The following is a 23,788-nucleotide window of genomic DNA, read 5'->3' on the forward strand; positions in this document are numbered from 1 at the left end:
GCGTTTTATGACAGGGGTTTCCTCACTTTGGTACATTCCAGACTGGCTGGGGCGGGGATGGTTACGGGCAAGAAAGGCTCCCTGAAAAGGGTCTGGAAATGGTTGCTGTCTGTGGGAATGGGCTCCCCTGGGAGTGTCTCCCATATCCCTCTGCCAGCGCTGGCTGAGGGTAATAGACATGGATGAGTTTCCTGGGGCTGAGGCACCCTCTGAGTCTGTCTGCCCTGTGTCAGTGGGAAAACCCAGGATCCTCTCTGAACGGAAAAGGAAACTGAGGCCCAGAGTGAGCAAAGAGTCCTGGGAATATGCAGCAGGCCAGAGGGTGGCCAGAGAAGGACGCAGGATGCTGACGTCCTGGCCACTTGTGGGATGTCACAGTGGCTGAAGAAACGGGCTCTGAAATCAGCCCACTGTGGCATGGTAGTTATAAAAATGGGTTCTGAAGCTAGAACCTGCTTTTGAGACCAGGCCCACTCACGCGCTAGCTGTGTGATCTTAGGCAAGTGCTGTGACCTTTCTGTTCCCTCCGTCTCCTCGTTTATAAAATAGGGATGATATTGTATACTTGAGAGAAGTCGCTGGATGAGTGACGACCTTCTAAGTGGTAGTGCTTTTTCTATCAACAGAAGGCACTTTGATCACGCAGGCCCCGCAGTGCCTCTGAGCGGGCTCAGCAGCCAAAATGCCTGTAGCCACAGAGACCCCAGGTTGTTCTAGATCCAAAGGGTCTAACCCCCAACAGTTACGCCACAGGATCATTTCAGGTAAAGAGTTCCTCTGCACCCTGCCCATCGCCTGTCCCTGGTTTCTCTTCACCTCCGTGTCTTCTCTCCTTGAAGCGTCTAACTTTCCTTGGTGGCTTTCTTGGTCTCCCCTCCCCAGTCCTCCAGCAAATCAGCAGCAGCAGCAACAACAACATTCAATATTTGCCGATGACTTGCCTGTTGTCAGGCACTGTTCCAGTGTTTGGTATGTGTTATCACACTGAATGCCCACGAGGCAGGTACTTTCATTTTTCTCACTTGTATAGAGCAGAGAGGTCAGATCACAGCACAGGCCCATGTGGCTCCGTGGGCAGGTCTCCGTCCTCTGCTGGGCAGGGTCACCATTCCAGCCTAGGCCGGGCAGAGGAGACCAACATGGAAAAGCAGAAACAATAATCAGACTTGCTAATGATTGGGCAGAGATGAGAAACTGATTGCTTTTGCTACATTATCTCATTTCACCCTCAAACCAATCCTATGTCAAAGTATGATGTTCAAAAGGTGAAAACACAACTGTGAGTAAAATATAGAAAAAACACATATCAAAGATTAGTTCAGCTCAAAAGAGAACAAGCAGGCATCTGAAGCTGGGTTAAAGGGGATTAGAGAAGCAGAAGTTATGAATCTGGAGAAGGAATGATGGGATGGGGCTGGGCGAGGTGGCTCATGCCTGTAATCTCAGTACTTTGGGAGGCCGAGGCAGGCGGATCACAAGGTCAGGAGATCGAGACCTTCCTGGCTAACACGGTGAAACCGAGTCTCTACTAAAAATACAAAAAAAATAGCCAGGCTTGGTGGCATGAGACTGTAGTCCCAGCTACCTGGGAGGCCGAGGCAGGAGAATCACTTGAACCTAGGCAGTGGAGGTTGCGGTGAGCCAAGATCATGCCACTGCACTCCAGCCTGGTGACAGAGCAAAATTCCATCTGAAAAAAAAAAAAAAAGAATGATGGGATAGGATCACTAGGTTAGATACCAAGCTGGTTAATGTCCTCCAGGGCAATAAAACGGTAACAGTTGGAGTGCTCTTCCTATCAGGCAGAATTCATTTGCATTTCTAGGGGATAGAATAGTGAGAGTTAAACAAAGCTACATTGTCCCCTTAGGTCGGTGATTTTCAAGGGATTGGGGAGGGGCAGTAGTTCTGTCCCAGAGGACATTTGTCAACAACTAGAATTGTTGGGGGGGGGGGATCGGAGATGTGTGCTGCTAGCATCTAGTGGGGTAGAGGCAGGAGCCCTGCAATGCACAGGACAGGCCCCTCCCACTAACAAAGAAGTATCCAGAACATCATTAGGGCTGAGGTTAAGAACCCCTGACCCGGACAATTAGATACTCCTTGGCCAGGCCTGTTATAAACTGCTCCAACGTGAGATTACAAAGATATGGAGCCCTCTCTTTGCTTTATTTCCAAGTTCTGGATAATTTAGATTTTTAAGTAGATGGTGCCTGCTGGCCTTGAGGGCAGGGCAGGGCAGGGCAGGACTGCTGGGCAGGATGGCTGCCCATTTGGCCCCTCCTGGGCTGCAGGGCGCTGCCCACCCCTCAGGCATCAGCCAGCTCCACCAGGCCGACGCATTCCTGGGGTTCAAGTTGCTGCAATGTCCTCCAGGAGGCTGGAGCCTAAGCCTCTGGCAGCCAGGGGGCTTGTCTTTTTATAGGGTCTGGAATGTGCTCACCAACTTTTGTCGGTCAGCAGTCCATTCCACTCACCAGCTGGGGAGGCTGGGGCCTCAGAAGGACCGCAGCTCTGGCCTCACCCTTCAGAGATCCCGGCCCTGCAGAGCACAGTGTGGTTTGAGCCTGGACTACTGCACAGAGAAGTGACAGTGCCCAAAAAGGGTCTGTGGAAATGAATGAAAGCCTGGATTTTAGACCCCCCTGGGAGCCCCGCGGCAAGGACTCACCTCCCCTTTCAGGGCTTAGCTTCTCCCCACATCCCAATCCATGCCCCTTCACACCAGGGCCAGGGGCTGCAGACGCTGTAATAGCTGAACAACACAAGCCTTGGAGGAAAGCCTGACGCTTTGCCCAAGCTCTGCTGTCTCCCCGGGGAGTCTCAGGAAAGGACAGGCTCTCAAGTCAAACCAACCTGCCTACGATCTAGACTGTGGATGGCAGCTTCCTGAACTCAAAACCTCCATTACTTCAACCTCATCTGTGAACAGAGGACAATTTATTCTCTTCCTTCCTTCCTTCTGTCCTTTCTTCCTTCCTTCCTTCTTTCCCTTCCTTTCTTCCTTCCTTCCTTCCTTCCCTTCCCTTCCCTTTCCTTCCTTTCTTCCTTCCTTCCTTCCTTCTTTCTTTTGACCAAGTTTCACTCTGTTGCACAGGCTGGAGTGTAGTGGTGTAACCTTGGCTCATGGTAATCTCCACCTCACAGGTTCAAGCAATTCTCCTGTCTCCGCCTCCTGAGTAGCTGGGACTGTGGGCACACACCACCACACCTGGCTAATTGTTTTTGTATTTTTAGTAGAGACGAGGTTTCACCATGTTGTTCAGGCTGGTCCACGATATCTTTCTTTTCGGGACTGTTACATCCTTGAGTACAGCAACCGCGTGTCAGAGCTGGCACGCAGAAGTTGCTCAGTAAATGTTCCTTCCTTTCCTTCTCTGCCCTCCCAGCACTAACAGCTCACAGCTGAAGTCACCCTGAACCCAAGCTTCAGGGGGTAAAGACGGACCTGAGCTGAGGGCAGGATCTGACAAACGTATCCAGAGGTCCCAGGCACGCTGTTTCTCTCCCTCCCCTGGCTGGCATGGTGGCTGAGACTGGAATCAAACTGTCTGTCTATATCAGGCTTTGCCTCTTGGGAGCTCTGTGATTCTGGAGAGAAATTAATCCCTCTGTGCTTTGGTTTCCTTGTCAGGAAAATGGGGCTAAGAGTACCTACCTTAGACAGAAGCTGGGGAGAATGATGGACGGCCCCCATAGACCGGGATGCGTGTGGGGTTTGGGTAGAGCTGCGTGTCCACTCTCAGCGGGAGCTGGGCAGCATGGAGGTCTGTGGTCCTGTTGCTGACTGATGGAAATGTGTTGGGCCCTCCTTTCAATCTGGTTCCTCTGTTGGGCCCAGGGGCTGGGAGTAGGAGACCGTATTCCAGGCTTACCCCTTTCTTTGGGCACCCTGTTGCTTTCACCCCATACCCTTCCCTGCTTTTGCCCTCAAAGTGGTTGTATGTGAGAAGCTCATCTCAGTTCCTGTGACCTATTCACCTTGAACCTAGAGGAGCATCCGGCCTCTGCTGTGACACTGGGATCCGAGGCCTCTCCCTGTCCACTCTGGAGCGTGCCCTACACTGCGCCAAGCACTGGGCTCCCGGACCCCCTCCTCCTTCCCTTTACTTCCCCTGTCTTGCCTTCAGGTCACGTAGCCCTGTGCTGTATCCAGCACCACAGAAACCTCAGTGTTCATCCTCTGCTGGGCTCAGAGGCACAAGGAAGCCCTGGGGTGTGGGGAAAGACCGTTCTCGTCTCGAGATTACTCCCAGGCCAGGGGGCCGCTGCATGCTTCACACACACCCTTGAAAGAGGAAGCCCCTTTGGGGCAGAGAGGTGAGGACTTCATCTCAACGTAGGCTGGTGGAGGAGCGGGGATGTTTTTTCTTTTCTTCTCCTTCTCCTTCTCCTTCTCCTCCTCCTCCTCCTTCTCCTTCTCCTCCTCCTCCTCCTCCTCCTCCTCCTCCTCCTCCTCCTCCTCCTCCTTGACTTATTAGGAGTCAATGTTGCAAAAACTAGCTTACGTCTCCACTTTCTGAAGACACTTGAATTGAGGACCGATGTAGCCATCATGGCAGGGCCATCAGGTCTGGCCACCTCACACCCGCCATCCTCCCATGGGGCTCCAAGACCTGAGACACCAAGCAGCAGCCTGCCCAGATTGCCCTGTTCATCCTGCAGGCTCCCAAGGCTGGTCCATGCCAGCACAACCTCTGGGCATCAGACATCTGAAGGTCTGTGTGCCTCAGCCCTGCTTTCAGGTCTCTCTCGCCCTCTCCTGCACCAGGGAGCAGACGCATTACCAGTAGGGAAGGATCTCCCGGCCCTGCCCCGGCCGGAACCCCTTCGGCTCGGGTAGAGGTGCTGAGCCCCTATGTCAAAGTTGCTAAGTGTTTTACTTTTGTTCCGTCCTAGCTCTTTTTCCCCCCTTTCCTGATAACTGATTTTACAAAAGATATAGCTCAGAGGTCCCTGGAAGTGAGGAGGAGGGTGAGGGTTGTTTTTTGCCAAAAGCCTGAGTAGAGTGATCTGGGTGATCGACACCCTCCTGGATGGAACCCCAGAGGGCCTCGTGTGTGGAAGGGTCCCTGGATCTTCCCCTGGCCGCAGCCTCTCCCCCTTCAGCCACGTTCATGGCAGAGAAGATAAGAACTTTTCAGAACTTCGGATATAGCCCGTTTCTCACTGGAGAGGAAAGCTTATCTGGCTTCGCGGAGAAATTTCCATTTTACACTCGTAGTACATGATCTTTCCTACGTGCTAGAATATCACATTTAAAAGGACATTTTTAAAAAAGGAATGTAAAATGCTCGGATGAGCTTGTATTATGACATGAACGCTATTGAGAGAATCTGCTTTCTGGGCGAAGTGTTCATTCATTCTTCCACTCCTACCTTCGCCCTTGGTAATCTGTGATGATTACTTTTCTTTTTAATACAAAAATGTCTACGAATAAAAACTTGAAAAGCCAACAACAGCAGCAACAAAAGTACCTTATAAGGTTTCGGTGAGGATTAAATGTATGCATGTGGCCAGAACAGGGCCTGGCGAGTAAGTGGGTGCTTACTGAAGCTGAGCTGTCATCCTCATTACCCAGGACAGCGCTGGCCTCCCTCCTCTGTCAGCCCCCTTCCGCGTACAGACCCCTCCTGGCACCCTGAGCCCCATTGTCTCTCTGTCTAGTCAGCCCTGGTGTGCCTGGCCTGCCCAGATCTGGGGGTGCTTGCTTCTCTGGTGAGGGAAGCGCTGTGCAGGGAAGGGAAGGGGGAAATGGAAGAGGAAAATGGGACGTCTGTGAGAAGGTAGGCTGGCAAGGGAGACCCATTCCAGCTCCTTCTATTTGGGTGAGTGTTCATTGGGCTAAACATAGCCACTTGCCTCACTCCTCAGCGGGTCATCTTCCAAACCTGGAGGCTGAGGTGGTCGTAGAGACGCCAGGGCCCTGGACACCCAGTGTGCGGCGTGGCCATAGAGGCCAGCACATCAGGCCGGCCTCCCAGAAACGCTGTGGCCTCAGTTATGGCAGGCAGGCAGGGTCTCCTAGCCTTTGGCAGACACCTCCATTCCCGTCTCACTTCCCTCCTCTGTGAAACAGGAAACGAAGCACAGCGGACCGAACCTCCGTCCACAACTGAGGTGTGCAAGAGATGACATGTTTTTTCCTGTGAACCAACTTTCCGTGGATCCTGAGCAAATATCCATCTGGGATGGAGAGGGATAATTGCAGCTATTCTGGTGCTTTCTGTTATCCCACCTGCCAGGGATGTGCCCAGGCCCTGGGTCTCAGGCAGTGCGCAGTGGACAGGGTCATAGGTCCCCTGCACCCTTCTTAAGGCAGGAATCGAGGCTGGGTTCTCGATTTGGGGGCCCCAGGGCTTACTCCCAGATCCTGCCACACCTTCAAACTATGAGCTCTACCCTTGAGGCCTCCCAATGCTGTGGGGATTCTCAGGCTTTGGAAAACAAAACCCCGGGACTCTGCCAGAAACCCATCCTGAAGCAAGGGGGCCCAGCCCTGCTGTCAACTTAAGGGTGCAGGAAAGTGCGGGGTTCCGGGAGGAAAGCAATCATGGATATTGTAAAACTGTCTTGTAATAGTAGCACCTGCCCAGCCTGCATAGAGAGATTCCTGTGAGGTCCCTAAGAGGGAGGGGACATTTGAGGATGTCCGTCCTCCACCCCAGCCTAAGCTCCCTGCAAGCCCCCTGGGCTCCCTCCCCCTGCCCCAAATCTACCTTGCCTCCTTGCAGCACATGTGCCTTAAAGAGTTAACAACAGATGAGAGTCCAATGCCTCCCTGCTCCAGTGAGATTTGTGCCTGGGCAGGTAACCCTGCCTTGACCCTAAGGAAGGAGACTTTCAAGCCCAGGCGACAGGCAGTCATGTGTTAGGAGAGCACCTTCCCAGGGAGCCCTTCCACTGCAGCCACATTGCCGCCTCTGCCAGTCCCTCCCAAGGCCAGCCCAGTAAGGTCCCTTCAGTGGGCTCTGTAGACCTCAGAACTCTCCAGGGGGTGGGACATGGGGAGCCCGGGAGCTTGGAGTCCTGACCAGGCCACAGTGCTAGGGGTAGGATTGCAGGGGAAGTTGCAGAAGGTTGCCTCTGTGGTCCCAGACAGGGAGACTGGCGCTGGGCAGATGCCTTTGGAGGGAAGCCCAACCAGTTCTCATCATTTTCCCACAAAACCCCATGCAGGCCAGGGGAGGAGAAGCATTCAGGGCTGGCTGACCCTTGGAGACAGCAGACTCAGCCTAGAAATAGAGGCAGTGGAAGGGTAAGGTGATTGCAGCCCTGTTTTTCTAAGCCCAAGATTCTGGGAGTGCCTGGCTCCAACGTCCCTGGGAGCAAGTGAGAGGCCTGTGCATCAGGGGTGCCAACCTCCAGCTAAGTGTGGCCCCAGGGTGCACCAGTTAGAGGCTTGTCTATGGGGGAAGGACGAGAATTCCCTTGAAGGGGACATTTGGTAACAAAGGTCCTTGCTGGGGCATGAGGTAAGGGAGTTGTCGCCTCCTAAAGTCGGCGGGCTCACTGTCTTCCCCTGAGCTCAGAGGTCCGGGGTCAGGGACAGGCACTGATCCCCTGCTCTGGGGTCAGAGCCTGAGGTCCAGTGTCTCCTCTTAGGAATGCAGATCCCAAGGCTGCACCTGGTTTGAAGGTGAGCAGAGATTGTGACTTTCCGTTGTTCATTTATTCAACAAACACTGCTTGAGAGCCTCCTGGGTGCCAGACAGGATGATGCATTCCGGGGCAGAGCTTCTCAGATGATCTGTGGGGAAAGACCACAGCTGGTTCTTTTTACTATGAGGGGTTGTTGTTGTTGTTGTTTAAGATGGAGTCTGACTCTCTCGCCCAGGCTGGAGTACAGTGGCACAATCTTAACTCATTGCAACCTCCGCTTCCCGGGTTCAAGTGATTCTCCTGACTCAGCCTCCTGAGTAGCTGGGACTACAGGTGCCTGCCACCACACCTGGCTGATTTTTAAATTTTTTATCCTTTTGTATTTTTAATAGAGTTGGGGTTTCACCATATTGGCAAAGTTGGTCTTGAACTCCTGACCTTGTGATCTGCCCGCCTCGGCTTCCCAAAGTGCTGGGATTACAGGCGTGAGATACTGCGCCTTGCAGTTTCTCATTTTAAATTTCTACTCCATCACGGCCTGATACATGGTGCTACTGCATGGAAACCCTTCACAGCGTGTGCCAGCTGGGACTCACCATGTGACTTTGACAAACCCAGATTGGTCTATAGTCCACCCGCATGCATGGAAGTGACTGCAGATTACCATAGGATTCTCCAAATGCTTACTCAATGCCTACACTGACCGCGTCTCAGAGTGATAGCTGCAGTGTGCGGCCATGCCTGCCCCTCCAGCAGCAGAGCCCTGGGACCCTGGTTCATTCATTCCATCCCAGCACTTTCAGGCACTGTTCCAGATGCAGTTGACACAGCAGTGAACCGAGCTGTCCCTGCTCTCATGGATGTTATATTCAGGTCAGGAAGACGGATCAAATGAATGAACAAATATATAGCGAGACAAGTTTTGACAACAGCTGAAAAGAAAAGTAAATCAGGCTAAGAAGATAGACAGCGGGGGAGTGTGAGGGCCAAGAAGGTGACATTCCAGTTGGGACCTGAAAGAAGAAAGTGCGTTGCGTGGCTATCAGGGGAAGAGCATTCCAGGCAGAGAGAACAGCAAGGGCGGAGGCCCTGAGCTGGAAATATTCTCAGCTGTGTCAGGGAAACACAGGCCCCTGGTGAAGGGGTATCAGAGTCACCATTTGGGGGGAGCTTTTCAAGCCATACAACCTCCCCTCACCCACCACCAGCTGCAGCTATGAGAAGCCTTCTTTAGAGAGTGACCCTGGCCCTCATGCCCAAATGCTGTTACTGATGGGGGAATGTCCCCTCTCTCCTGTTCTTGGGGCGGAGGAGCCACGGAGAATCCCCACAGTTAGGAACACACCTGAGAACGACATGGTCTCAAGGAGGCTGCAGTCTGGCAGAAGGCAGCAAAGAGCAGCCGAGGGTCACAGGGGATGGGGAGGACACAGAGCGGGTGCTCCCTGCGGGAGGTGGGGGGTCAGAGGGTTGTAACAGGCAAGAGGTCTACTTGGGCAGTGGGCTTCGGATACCCTCTAGGCGGAGGGGCCGGGGTGAGCAAACGTGAAAGCTGGCGGAGCTGGAGAGCTAGGGGACCCGCAAGTCATTCCATGTGAGTAACGGGGTGAGCAGCAGGCCAGTGGGGAGGCCAGAGGGATGAGCAGGGCTCATGTTATGGAGGACCTTGCATGCCACGGGCAGCATTTGGATTCTTCTGGTAAGTGTTGTGGAATCATTGAAGACTTGCAGGCAAGGCAGCAGCCAGGTCTGTAGGGAGAAGGCCTCAGGGCGGACATGTGGATGGCCGAGGATCACTGCAGACAGGGAAGAGCAGGCAAGGGCGGGAACAGGCGAAGAGGCGGGGCTGGCTGCAGGAGGCGGTAGGGCTGGAATGGCCTGGATCTGCTGGACGCTGGGACCTGGGGAGAGCAAGAGGGAGGAGGAGTCCAGAAAGCCCCTGGGGGGTTCTGGCTTGGGCCACTGAGTGCCTTTGGCTGAGAGAGGGACACATGAGGAAGGGTAGCTCTATCAGGAGGTGGAGTTTTGTTTCCGACATGCTGAGTGTGAGATGGATCAGAGCCAAGCCCTAGTGACCGCTCACAGACGTGACAACAACAGCTCCGTGAAAACCAATAGAACATAATGGAAACCAGTAGGACACAGTGTAGGCAGAAAACAGACCTTCACCAAGAGCCAGGTGTCTCGTGAGAGTAGCTGTGATGGGTTCAGCATTCGGTGCATGCCAGACAAGGGCAGACGCTTACTTACAAGGTGCCATTTAATCCTCACCATGACTCCTCCAGGTGGCTCTCATTATCTCAGTTTTACAGATGAGAAAACCGAGGTTCACAGAGGCTTAGGAACTTGCCCAAGGCAGCCGAGCTGGTGAGAACCATCGCACCATACATCTACTGTCTCCCACCTGCCCATGGTGGACTCTGAGGGGTGTCACAGGAAATTGGGATGACTTTGATCTTGGGGAGACAGCCAGGTCTTACCCAGGGCATCCAGTCCGGAGCTTAATAAATATCTGTGGAATGACTAATCCCTCAGTTTTCCATGGATGACTGAGCCCAGGCTGCAGAGGCTGTCGGCCAACTCAGTGTGACATTGATGACACTGTTCCTATGATGCAAGAGTGGACATATCCCTCTTCCCTGTGATCCGGAACAAGGGCTCATGCTGTGCGCACAGAGAGGGATTGTATGGTACTGAGTTTTAATTCCAGGCATTCCAGGGTTGGACTGGAGGGAGTATGGTGGAAAGAGGCGGGCCTGGGAACTGGCAGGCTGAGGAAACTGAGTGACCTCATCCGAAGCCCACAGCCCCGGACAAGCTCTCTCCGAGCCAGGCTGCGGCCAGACAGGCAGCGGCAGGTGCAGGCAGTTTTCCGGTGCTCATGGCTGGCTGCCCAGCCTGTGAACACTGCAACTATTTCAGGGCCTGTTTTTCCTCGCCTCCACAGTGTGCTGATGGGGAGGGCCCCTGGTCCCAGGACATGCTTCCAGGGGTGTGAGCACTGGAGACTAATGGTGATGGGGGCTGGGATGTGGGGGTACAGACTCTGTTGTTGTGTGACTCCAGGAAGCACCAATCAGGAGGGATCTGTATACACACACACACACACACCTCCTGGAGCTGAGCTGTGCTGCAGCCTGACCTAGGCGGCCGGCTGGGTCAGTGCCCCTCGGGAGGCTTTGCTTGGCTGGAGAGGTCTGGGAGCCAGAGCTCTTAGAAGCTGCCAAGCTAGGGTTCAGATGGCTGCAAAGAGAGCAGTTTCAGCCTGGAGTCCTGACAAGAGAGACCAGCTTTCTCAGTTAGAAATAGCTCTCGCCTGGGCCCAGAAGAGGGGAAGGGTGACGTGGCCAAGGATAGGGTAACTGAGAGGATCAGGCTATGAGGACAGGGCCTGGAGTGCCGGCAAGGCCTTTTGCAGGTGGGGCTGAGCTGAAACCTCAGCCTCGTACCTGTGCTCTCCCCATACGGTGAACCCGCACTCCACTCACCCTGCTAATAGTGTCATGCCCTTAAGGGACTGCCTAAAGGAAGCCCATGTGAGGGCAGCTGGGATGAGCAGGGAACCTGAAGGGAAAATGAATGAAAGAGCAACGCCGCCCAGCATCGGGAGTCCCGGGAGATCCACCCCCATCTCCTACCGTCCATCCCCTGCACGATGGGAGAAGAAAGGTGCCCAAACCAGAAACCACCTGGGGACTGTCATTTTGGGAACCTCAGATCCTTCATTTATTCAACCAATTCTAATCCCTGGAAGTCAAGTAATAAAAAAAAAAAAAAGGACAAAAATCCCCATGCTTCGTCCTGGTGTGGTGGTTCACGCCTGTAATCCAAGCACCTTGGAGGCTAAGGCAGGCGGATCACCTGAGGTTGGGAGTTCAAGGCCAGCCTGACCCACATGGTGAAACCCTGTCTTAAAAAAAAAAAATCCCCATGCTTCATGGAGTTTATAACCTAGTGGGGAAAAGAGATAATGAACAAGATTCTATATATAATACATTATATATATATTTATTATAATATAATATATTTTTATATATGGTATTTAAGCTAAGGGTAAGTGCTAAGAAGACCAAATTAAGCAGAGTAGAGGACCATGAAATGCTGGAGATGCTTTGCATACACTTGGTGGCCAGAGAAGGCCTCAGTGAAGGAATTTTGAGTAAAGACCTGTGGAAAGTGAGGGAGTGGCAATGTGCGGGTGTGTAGGGGTGAAGGGGGTGAGCAACCCAGCGAGTGCAAATGTCCTGAGGCAGGTGTGCCTGAGCAGCAGCAGGGGCCCCAGCGTGGCTGCAGGGAAGGGAGCAAGGGCGCACTGAGAGAGCAAGAGGCAAGCTGTGACTGCGTTTGCCCCCACAGGAGAAGCTGGAGTATTTCTTCCTCATCGTCTTCTCAATTGAAGCCGCCATGAAGATCATCGCCTATGGGTTCTTGTTCCACCAGGACGCTTACCTACGCAGTGGCTGGAATGTGCTGGACTTCACCATTGTCTTCCTGGGGTGAGAGCTGGGTGTGGGGGACTGGAGGTCAGACCCTCTCTGAGGACTCTGTGCCCACTGCCACCACCACCAGCATCTCAGAGGAGGGGTGGGAATCCAGAGTCATACCAACTGCTGCATGGAGCAACCTCTGTTAGAGGCCGGCCGGGCAAAGGTGCTGTCCATGTTGGTGGAGCAGGGACCATTGTCCCACCCCGCCTGCCAGTCCCAATCTCCTTCCCCGGCCAGATGCTATAAATTCCGCTCTCCTTCCCCCATCACACACTTTGGGAAATGATGTGGGTGGTTCCACTGGCCAGCGGTTTCCGGATGCTCCTAAGTTTCTCAGCCTCCGATGTTTATCAGTTTCTTCCACGCACGTGTACCGAGCACCTGTTATTTGGGTGCACAAAAACGGACACTTATTAGCCTGTATTAGTTTGCTAGGGCTGCCACAATAACACTCCACAGATTGGGAAGCCGAAGCAACAGGAATCCATTTCTCACAGTTCTGGGGCTGGAAGTTCAAGGTCGAGACGCGGGCAGGGTTGGGTTCATACGGTCTCTCCTCTGTGCGTGTGCACATCCTTCGCATGTCTTTGTGTCTAGAGTTCCTCTTCTTTTTTTTTTTTTTTTGAGACGGAGTTTCGCTCTTGTTACCCAGGCTGGAGTGCAATGGCGCGATCTCGGCTCACCGCAACCTCCGCCTCCTGGGTTCAGGCAATTCTCCTGCCTCAGCCTCCTGAGTAGCCGGGATTATAGGCACGCGCCACCATGCCCAGCTAATTTTTTTGTATTTTTAGTAGAGACAGGGTTTCACCATGTTGACCAGGTTGGTCTCGATCTCTCGACCTTGTGATCCACCCGCCTCGGCCTCCCAAAGTGCTGAGATTACAGGCTTGAGCCACCGCGCCCGGCTAGAGTTCCTCTTCTTATAAGGAGACCAGGCAAATGGGATGAGGGTCCCACCCAATAACCTCGTTTCATATTAGAGCCTGTTCAAACAGCGTGTCTCCAAATACAACCGCCTTCTGAGGTGCTGGGGGTTAGGGCTTCCGCACGTGAATTTGGAGGGAACGTAACTCTCCCCAAAGCATTACCATGAGTAACTACCATGTGCTGATAACAATAGCATTTGTCAAGCACTTAATATGTGCTTACACGTACCATCTCATTTAATTCTCCTCGTAATCCTGTTTTTCCTCATTTTATCAATAAGGAAGCTAAAGAACAGAAAAGCCAAGCAACTTGTCCAAGGTGACACAGGTAACTGGTGCCAGTGCTGGGATTCAAGCCCAAAGCAGTCTGGGCTCCAGAGGCTGCGTGCTTAGCCAGCATGCTGTCCTTCGGTTCTGTGAGGATGGTGTTGGTTACCTGCTGAGCATCCAGTGCTGCTTTCGGCTCAGTGGAGAAAATAGAAGAATTCTGTGAATCGGCCTCTGCCTTTTACAGACTGCCCCAGCTGGAAGCCAACCCAAATGCATACAGAATAGTAGAATGCAGAAAGCAATACCTCACAGTGCGTCATTGTTTCGTACGCAATGTGTCCCCGGGAGTTCTTCCGTCAGGAGGATTCGGAGGTGAAGGAATTTGAGGTAGATTTCAAAGGATAATGGAAATCTGAGCAAATTAAGAGAGGAAGAGGAGGCCAGCAGGAAAGAAAATAAAGGGCATTATCAAAACGTGCACACGGGAGGAAGAGCGCGGAGGGAGGACTTGCTGTGGATTTTCTTCTCTGGGTCGCCCCTGAGTGTGGTCAGGTAACCTCCAGCCCACGTGGGCGGTGCTCAGCCCCGGGCCAGCGACTACGCCTGTGGCACACATACCTCCACCCCGTTTGGCACCCAAAGTAGACCTCACAAGTGGGGCACGGTACTCTTTTCACTGAGTAGGCACTTGATGCCAGAATCCTTTTAAATGAAATTCCCTAGATAAGCATGACCAGATCATTGGTTGGCAGTTGGTGAACCGTGTTTGCTGTCTCTCCCCTAGACCTTTCCACAGGTGCCCCAGCATGGACAGGACACAGGGTCCCAGACCACCAGGGCAGTGGCTTTTCCAACCCCTGGACCCCTTCTCTCCCTTTTCTCCACTCTAGGGTCTTCACCGTGATTCTGGAACAGGTTAACGTCATCCAGAGCAACACGGCCCCAATGAGCAGCAAAGGAGCCGGCTTGGATGTCAAGGCTCTCAGAGCCTTCCGAGTGCTCAGACCTCTCCGACTGGTGTCGGGGGTGCCCAGTGGGTGACAGTGTCCCTGCAGACCCCGTTCTCCTCTCCCTTCCTGTTCCCTTGTCCCCAGTTCTGGGTCCCCTTCCTACCTTGACATCCCAGAGGCTTCCCCAGATCTGCGGGGAGGGAGCGCTGTGAGACCAAGTGCGGGGAAGGTGACCCCTCTTTCCCCCTCCCTGCTCACCTCTGCAGGCCTGCAGGTGGTCCTGAACTCCATCTTCAAGGCCATGCTCCCCCTGTTCCACATTGCCCTGCTGGTCCTCTTTATGGTCATCATCTATGCCATCATCGGGCTGGAGCTCTTCAAAGGCAAGATGCACAAAACCTGCTACTTCACTGGCACAGGTGAGCTCCCAGGGAAAATGGGGCTGTGGGAGAGGGCCTGGGACAGCTCAGAAGGGGGAGCCACCTCACCTGGTGAGGGAGCCCAGGGGTCGGCCATTGCCAACCGCACCTGTTGACCTTGGGAATGGGTTTCTCCTGGATAAGGGGAACTGGGAGGAAGGACAGCTCTGCTGGGTCAGTGAGCAAAGAAAGCGAGCAGGGGTCTGGGCCACGGCTTGTTCTGAAACACCCACATACAATGTAGTATCTTCCAGGCTCTCTGGGCCAGTGGCAGCTGGAGACACGGGCATGGGATAAGTCTGAATTTCTATGTGTACTTTCTCCTGTCACATAGTTTTAGCTTCAGTCTGAGCTGCCCCTCAGATCAGGCACCCAGAATAGAGTCTGAATGGGACCTCAGAAAAAACACCCAAGAGCCAAATGGGATCATCTGTTGAGTTTCCAGAAATAACCTACATCGAAGCCCAAATATACTTGAGCTGAACCAGCATTTCTCAGACTTTTCACCCTGAGGACCCCTTTTCAATGCTTATGAATTACTGAGGACCTCAGAGAGTTCTTGTTGATACCGGTCTGATCTGTTGATATTCATGGAATGAGAATGAAAACCAAGGAGCATGTCATGATGTGAATTTATTAATTCAGTTTTAAAGAACAGTAAGAAACTCGTGACAGGAGAACATAAATAGTATATTTCTAATAAAAAATGACTAGATTTTCCAAAACCAGTAATATTTGGTGAGAAGAGTGGGGACGCTATTTTACGCTTTTTGTAAATCTCTTCAATGCCTCGCTTGATAGAGGCTGCTGGTCTGCGTGTGTGTGCTGCCACATCACACCCGTGTAGCCTCTGGAAAATTGCAGTCTACATTGTTCAGAGACTGGGAGACAGATGGGCAACTCCCGTCTTAACAGTATTGTGAAAGTCATTTCGGCCAGGCCGACATCCTCAAAGAGTCTCGAGTCCCACTCTGAGACTGGCTGCTCTACCCTGCCAGCAGCTCGCCAGGCCTTAGCCTCCTCCATGAGCCCGGGCATTTAACTCACCAGAGTAACTCTCCTTGACCTTCAGCTTCTCAGGAGACTCAACTCATCTCCTCACGCCCACTGACAACAGAGAGACAGTCAACGCCAGTCCCAAGCCCCATTCATAAGAGTAAACTCTGATCCAGCTTTCAGGGGTTACGTTCTTAGACCCTCCTATTTCAGCCTCTTCCCATCACCACCACAATCTACATCCCATAATAAGCATGACCAGGATGGATAGGAGGGGTCATTCAATCACACCTTGAACCCAAATTTGGAGGTCTCACTGGTGTTCTCGGGAGATCTTGAGGAACGCTGAGCAGCAGTGCTCAAAAGCGCCTCTTGGATGGGGGCTTCCGACTTCATGGGATCAGGGCCCCCGCAGGACATCAGTGTCCTCTCCTTTCCATCTTCAGAGCATTGAGCCTACACAGCAAATATGGGTAAGGCAGAGTGTTCCAGTTCTGCTGAGCCAATCTAATCTCGGAACACAAAAGGAGACGGTAAAACATCCTAAGATAAAAGGGGATGCAGGATGTCACAGAAGTGCAGGATTTTCGAGACAAGAAAGCACCATCCAGGGGAACAAAGCAGGGTGCAGGCTCGGGCCTGGCAGGAACTTCCTGAGTGCAGACCCCTGCCCCATCAGCTGGGTGTCCTGTACAGCCCAGCCCAGGACTGCGGGAGCTTCTCCAATTTCACCTCCCAGACAGAACTCTCAAGTCAGAACGCGTGAGCCCTCCACCTCCAGCCCCACTCCAGCCAGGCAGCTGCCTCCTTTTTTAAAGTTCTATGGGGACAAACGACACTCAGATTATTCCTCTTTCATGGGTTGCACTGCATAGGACAATTAGTCCTAGAAGCAGACCCTGCCATGAGACCTGGGGACCCAAGACATAATTCCTGCTGCCTGTAGCCATCCTCAGCCCCAGACACTCCTCTTCACTGTCACCATCTGCTCCGTGCGAAGCTGTCTTTTGCACTTTCGATTGATTCTCTCGGACTGCTCCTGACACCTTCCCTACTGTCACTGCCCACCTACTACTGTTGTCTGATGCTCGCTCTGCCTTCTGCCTCCAGATATCATGGCCACGGTGGAGAATGAGGAGCCATCACCCTGCGCCAGGACGGGCTCAGGGCGCCGGTGCACCATCAACGGCAGTGAGTGCCGAGGCGGCTGGCCAGGGCCCAACCACGGCATCACCCACTTCGACAACTTCGGCTTCTCCATGCTCACCGTGTACCAGTGCATCACCACGGAGGGATGGACTGACGTCCTTTACTGGGTGGGTCTGGGCTTGCACCTGCTGGAACTGTCTCCCTTCATCCACAGGCTTGCAAGGGAGTGGGGAGGGAGAGCTTGCCAGTCCACACCGGAGGCCAGACTCTGACTTGAGTGACCACAGCTCCCTCTTGCTCCTCCCTGGGGTATCTATACAGGATGTGAGGCCCCTTCTTGTTACCAGGTATGTGCCCTAGCATCCTATGGGGAAGTCCTCATGAGACGGTATGTCTGTGCAGGATCCGAGGGGCAGGTGAAGAACGGAAACCAGGAAACACCTGGCTGTGAGAGACTGCGCTCTGATGGCTTCAAATTTCAGACCTTTTGAGGGATGAAGGGCCTTTTGAGTCTTTTTCTCTGCCTCTGCAAGACTCCTTTCCCATAAAAGTGCTATTAGATGCTAGTTTCCTCCACCATAAAATAAGGATAATAATACTGTCTATATCAGAGTTAGTGGGAGGATTAACTGAATTAGAACAGTGCCTGGCACATAGTCAACACTTTATAATAGAGTTTCTTTGTTGGAGTATAGTATTTATTTGGTGTTTGTTAAGAGATTTCTTATTTCATCCTTCAATGATGGAAGACATTGCTCCTATTTTACAGATAAGGAAACTGAGGCTCAGAGAGATTAAAGTAAGTTTCCCACAGTTAAGAACTTAGTGAGCAACAGAGCCAAGAATTAAACTCTGATCCCCCTGGCTCCAATCTGGAATTAACCGCAATACGATGCTGCCTATGAGTGGAAAATTGTACAAGTGTCAAATGCTTTGCAAATATAAAGGATTAGTATAAATATTTATTGTAAGTGTGCATTGGGGAGCAAATTATTTAAAATGTCAAAGGACTGTCACATGTATGATTTCACCTCTGTTTCAAGCCTGTGAGGAGAGAGAGCCCATGTCATTCTCGCTGTTCAACAGACGGGAATAATGCTCAGAGATGTTAGGTGACTTGTCCAGGGTCACAGAGGTTGTTCATTTGAACAAATCTTGGCTTTAAATAAATCAACTGGAGATAGAGTCCATGAGAGAGGTCAAGTGAGAGAGGCAGGTAGGAGACACTCTCGGTCGGAGGGAAAATGGGTCAGTCTTGGCCCGGCTAGGTGGGCAATCAGCAAGGTCTCCCTGGGGAGATGCTTCCAGACCAGATCCTAGTCCTCAGGCTGGAAAAGTCCTTCCTGGCTAGTCCTCAGGCTGGGGAAGAAAGTCCCGTCACTGTCCCCGGATGGCTTCTCTCCTTGTCCCCCAGGGTTGGGTGGAGTCTTCATGAGCAGACTTGGTGAAGGGGAGCCAAGCCCTCAACTCAGAGGATCACACCCCTGCCCCCACCAGGTCAATGATGCCATCGGCAATGAGTGGCCCTGGATCTATTTTGTCACCCTCATTCTGCTGGGATCCTTCTTCATCCTCAACCTGGTGCTGGGCGTCCTGAGTGGGTAAGAGTTCAAAGGCAGCTGGTGGCGGGGGGGAGGGTGGGAGGAAGAGGAGGAGGGAGAGGAGGAGGAGGAAGGAGAAGGAAACGAGGGACAAGAAACAGGAGGGGTGGGGGGAAGAGGAGAAGGGGAGAAAGGAGTGGAGCAGGGCGGGGGCTGTGGGTCAGGTCCTTGACTCAACCCTGGGTTCCCTCTAACCTCAGCTGGGGCAAGAGTGCTTCCTTCCTGGGGAGCAGGAAAGAGAGGAGACGCAGGCAGGAGCCGTCCCATTTTTAGTTTCCCTTTCTCCTCCTCCTCAAGTCCTCCCCCATTCTCGCCCTTCCTGTCCCTCTGCTTTGACACTGAAGCCCCTGAGGCTCCAGCCTCCCGGCACCAAGAGGCAGCGGAGCTTTTGGTTAAGCACACGGACTCTGGCGCTAGAATGCTGTGTGACCTTCACCTAATTACCTAGCTTCTCTGTGCCTTAATTTCTGTCTGCCAAATAAGAATTCTTTCAGTATCTATCTCATAGGGTTCTTGGGAGGATTAAATAAGGTAATACGTATAGAGTACTTAGAACAGAGTCCAGCACACCATAAGCACTAAGTACGAACGGTCGTGATTCAGGAGAGCCGTTCTCTTTGAGACAGTCCTGCTGCTGCTGTCGTCCACCCACCCCAGCATAAAGGAGAGGCTGGAAGTTGCCATCAGCCTTCTTCCCCCTGGGTGTTACTCCGTTCCAGAAGCTTCCCTCCAGGCAGTCTGTAGATAGAATTCAGGGGTCTGTGAAGTCGGATAGAAAACGTGTATCTTTATTTTTTACAACTGTAACTGAAATTTAGTGTTTCCTTCAGTAATAAACACAGGCAACAAACCGCAGTGCTATTAGCAGGGCCCGTGACTTGTCCTCTTAGAAATCTTGTCACCTTACATCCTGAATAGTATTTACACGAATCACTCCGTACTTTGAAATTATGATCGTCAGACCTGCAGCTGAATCTTGCTAGTTAATGAGTGAATGAAAAAGCACATGTACCACTCCATCCCAATTTTTTTGCATTTTAACAATGACATTTTAACATACGGTCATCTGCTGCATGATGACAATTCCGTCAATGAATGACAGGCTGCAGACACAACAGTGGTGCGCTAGGATTGTACCGCATTGTTACTGTACCTTTTCCATGTTTAGCTGTGTTGAGATCCACAGATACTTGCAGTTGCCTAGAGTATGCGGCATAGTGTACAGTATGCATGCTGGCCAGCTTTGTAGCCTGGGAGCCACAGGCTATGCCACGCAGCCCAGATGTGCTGTGGGCTCTCCCATCTGGGTGTGTGTATGCACGCTCTCGATGTCTACACACAGATGAAGTCGCCTAGTGATGCCCTTCTCAGAACATAGGCCAGTTATTAAGTGAAGCCTGGCTGTAATTGGCGTCTCTGACCCACTATGGTTTTATTTTATGCATTTCACATTATTCTGAGGAGTGATCCATAGGCTTCACTGGACTTTCAAAGAGTCTGTGGCACGAACTGGTCACGAGCCCCTGCCTGGACCCCGCCTGGCCCAGGCGACGCCACCTGTCCTGTGGGCCGACCCCTCCTGGCCACTGGGCACAGCTCCTCAGAGCCCATGCCCACGCTGCCATCTTCCCCTGTCCCACCGGGTCCTGCCTGGTGGCTCAGGGCTGCCCTCTGCTGGCCCGAAGTTCCCTCGCGGAGCCTCCGGACCTTTTCTCCAGCCCTGCCACTGTGCTGCTTGGAGTCCCAGGAGGATTTTCTCCAGGCCTTTGGTCTGTACAAAACTAAATTTTTAAGGTAGCTTGAAAGGTTGGTGTGGCCAATTGGGGGCTCCATGGATGATTCAGTTAGGCAATGGACTGCCTTGTCATGAACCTCTAGTGTCCAAGGGGAACCCCAGAACAAGGCAGGAGACACTGAGATGGATGAGGAGAAACGAGGAAGGGACAGGGAGTGCTCCGGGGCGTTCCTGGAGAGTGGGGAGAGGTGAGCGGGCAGGGAGAGGGGCTGCTCCTCAGCCACCTTGAGGGGCACCTGGACTCCCGGCAACACCCCAGGGCCCAAAAAAGCAGCACTCCAGCCACAGAATGTGCTTGTCTCCCCCCAGGAAGCCCAGTCTTTCCCCAGCCCTGTTTTTCCTTCTCCTCCCCTCCTGGGATCCCCATCCCATTTCAGGGAATTCACCAAGGAGCGGGAGAAGGCCAAGTCCAGGGGAACCTTCCAGAAGCTCCGGGAGAAGCAGCAGCTGGATGAGGACCTTCGGGGCTACATGAGCTGGATCACGCAGGGCGAGGTCATGGACGTTGAGGACTTCAGAGAAGGTTTGGGCCCAAAGGCGTGGTCAGTACTCACCCCACCTTCTCATTCCCACCTCTAAGCTGCACCTTGCCTGCGGGCTCCATGGACAGCACTACCTCATTTAACCCCAGCAGGTCTGGGAGACCCAGTGAACAAGCCCGACGTTAGCCCTTTAGGGTAACTGACTTGCCTAAAGCAAAATGGCTCAAAATGATAAGATCCAGGTGTGACCAGAACTCTTCCCATAGGTGCAGGCTGCCCTCCTCATGGCTCTGAGGCTGCAGATAAAGTGGGCTTTTTGGCCGAGCACAGTGGCTCACACCTGTAAGCCACTGCGCTCGGCCAAAGAGCAGATCATGAGGTCGGGAGTTCGAGACCAGCCTGACCAAGATGGTGAAACCCTGTCTCTACTAAACATACAAAAATCAACTGGACTTTGTGGTGTCTGCCTGTAAGCCCAACTACTCATGAGGCTGAGACAGGAGAACTGCTTGAACCCGGGAGGTGTAGGTTGCAGTGAGCCAAGATCACGCCACTGCACTCCAGCCTGGGCGATGGAGCGAGACTCCATCTGAAAACAAACAAACAAACAAACAAACAACAACAACAAAAAAAACTGGGCTCTTTAGCACTTGGGAATCTCAGTTTCTGGAAAGCACAAAGAAATCCAGGCCTACCCAGGACCCACTGTCACAGATGTCTCTGGTCAACGGGTCCTTGTCTTGGTTGCCCAGGTGTGTCCAACACAGAGGGATCCTGAAGGCTGGCTGACTCTTTCTCTCCTGTCTCCAGGAAAGCTGTCTTTGGATGAAGGTGGCTCTGACACGGAGAGCCTATATGAAATTGCGGGCTTGAACAAAGTCATCCAGTTCATGTGAGTATCTGCCCACCGCCCCAGGAAACCCCCCGCCCCCAGCTCTCTGAGACACAAGGGTAGAGTCCAGCTACTTCCCCTCGGTGGCTTCAGAGTCGCTTGTGTAACCCTTTAGAAAGGCAGCCTCCGCAGGGACCAGATCCTCAGGGAATATGCGATCAGAGGGGTCCTGAGCAGATGACATATTTACGTAGCACGTAAGAAGGACACTGGGAGCCTCCAGCGCAGTGAGCATGCTTGGGGCTGCACTCTGATCCGGGCGAAGCTGGGTGAGGTCATTCATGCTGGTCATTCCCTCTGCGAGGGAAGAGGGAAGGCACGTGGCAGAGGCTGCACGAACCAGGAGCCCCTCAGGAAGGAGGCCGGAGACAAGAGCACCCGCCACGCTCTCTCGCCTTTGTCTTAAGAGGAGGGCTGGTTTGTTTGGTTGGCTGTTTCCTGTTATAAATTCACACTTAATTATAATTTTAAGGATCAAACACTAGAGACAAACATCAAAGAAAAGATGAAGGTCCCCAGTGCCCTTCAAAGAGGTAACCATGGTAACAGACATGTATGCCTCGAAGACCTTTTCTGTGCACTCATCTCCCTTCGCATGCGCACACACGCACACACATACACGTGCCAGGATTTTTTTGTTTTTGTTTTGATTTTTTTACATCAGGGGGTTGTTTATGTTCACTGCTGTCACTGCAGGGACTAGAACAGCGCTTAGCACATAGGAGGTGTTGCCAAATGTTTGTCAAACAAATGAATACAATATACACTAAAGGATAATCCATTAAAGGATTACCTAGTGACTTACATTTTTTTAACTTAAAATTATCTATTGAGAGCAATTTTCACAAGAGTCACTTTCTTTTTGTGTATCTTTGGATATAAAATATTCCACGGGATGAATACATCGCAACGTAGTTCACCCTTCCCCTCTTTGGCAATGCAAACAGTGCCGCAGGGAGCAGCTGTGCATGAATATGACCATTTCTGCCGAGGGAACTCTAGAAATAGAATTGCTGGGTCACAGGGTATAGCTACTCCCAGCTCCTCGGGAAGCTGAGGTGGGAGGATCACTTGAGCACAAGAGTTCAAGTCCCGTCTAGGCAACCTAGCAAGACCTATCTAAATAAATAACTAATAAAACAATAAATAGAGCATATCGATTTTAAATTTTGGTAAGTGCTGCCAATTCATCCCAAAAAGATTGTTCTATTGAAGCTCATGTCCCCACACTCCCCCACCAGATATTAATTTGTTGAAGAGTGGTCTTTGATAATGGGCGAAATGTGGTATCCCAGAGTTTCTTTAATTAAAATTAAACCACATGGAGCGCCTGCTCCTTGCCGGGCACTCGGGGTAAGCATTTCACGTGCATCCTCTCATTCCATTGCTGGGAGGTTTGCCCTGCTGTTGCTCTTCTGTGAAAGCTGGAGGGTTTTACTGTCTGGCTCTCCAGCCCATGCCGTGAGCTCCTTTCATGTGACTGGAGGAAGAGGGTGGTCAGGCTACGCAGGGCTGGAGTGTGTCTGAAGGCAGCTTGGAAAGGTGGGGTGTGGAGCAGCCATCCTCTGTCCCCTCCCTCAGCCGGCACTGGAGGCAGTGGAACCGCATCTTTCGCTGGAAGTGCCACGACATTGTGAAGTCCAAGATCTTCTACTGGCTGGTGATTCTTGTCGTTGCCCTCAACACCCTGTCTATCGCCTCAGAGCACCACAACCAGCCTCTCTGGCTGACCCACTTGCAAGGTAAGGAGGGATGGACTGAAGCCAGGAGGAGGGCAGACGTGGCTGTGGCTGAATGCCAAAATCGGCCAGTGGCACCGAAGGTTTTACAGAAGAGGTCGATTAGATATCAACATCATTTTCTAAAAATTATGGACCATGAGTGCTGGATTATATAACCTAATCCGCTCCTTTCACAAGGGAAAAAGAGCCCTCAAGTGGCAGAGCCACATACCCAACTTTCTTCTTCCTGGCCTTGTCACTTATCGAGGGCAGTAAAAGCAATCGGTTGGGACAGGTGCTTGCCCAGGTGTCCAGGCAGATTATTCCAACCACAGATCACTGGACATAAAATTGCTAGTAATTTGGAACTCTAAGCACTCAAGTTCACATTCTGCTACAAAAACAGCAGTCTGTCACCAGCTACTTACTGAGTGCATCCTGTGTGTAAGGCACAGGAAAATAACTCAGGATACAGAGAACACTAATACACTGCTCCTG

The 23,788-nt window shown here is 52.3% G+C and overlaps 1 protein-coding gene across 1 annotated transcript in view; it reads left to right on the forward strand.

The window, feature by feature from the left end:
• The window catches only part of CACNA1S (calcium voltage-gated channel subunit alpha1 S), a 75,580-nt gene that overhangs the window by 6,834 nt on the left and 44,958 nt on the right, over window positions 1-23,788 (forward strand). Inside the window, exons 3-10 of the mRNA XM_003938254.4 lie at window positions 11,959-12,098; window positions 14,176-14,318; window positions 14,502-14,654; window positions 16,761-16,966; window positions 18,297-18,400; window positions 20,573-20,718; window positions 21,488-21,569; window positions 23,151-23,311. Coding sequence (XP_003938303.2) covers window positions 11,959-12,098; window positions 14,176-14,318; window positions 14,502-14,654; window positions 16,761-16,966; window positions 18,297-18,400; window positions 20,573-20,718; window positions 21,488-21,569; window positions 23,151-23,311 — 1,135 coding nt within the window. The remainder of the gene's footprint in view (window positions 1-11,958; window positions 12,099-14,175; window positions 14,319-14,501; window positions 14,655-16,760; window positions 16,967-18,296; window positions 18,401-20,572; window positions 20,719-21,487; window positions 21,570-23,150; window positions 23,312-23,788) is intronic.

Source organism: Saimiri boliviensis, chromosome 14 (assembly GCF_048565385.1).
Source record: "Saimiri boliviensis isolate mSaiBol1 chromosome 14, mSaiBol1.pri, whole genome shotgun sequence".
Taxonomy (NCBI): domain Eukaryota; kingdom Metazoa; phylum Chordata; class Mammalia; order Primates; family Cebidae; genus Saimiri; species Saimiri boliviensis.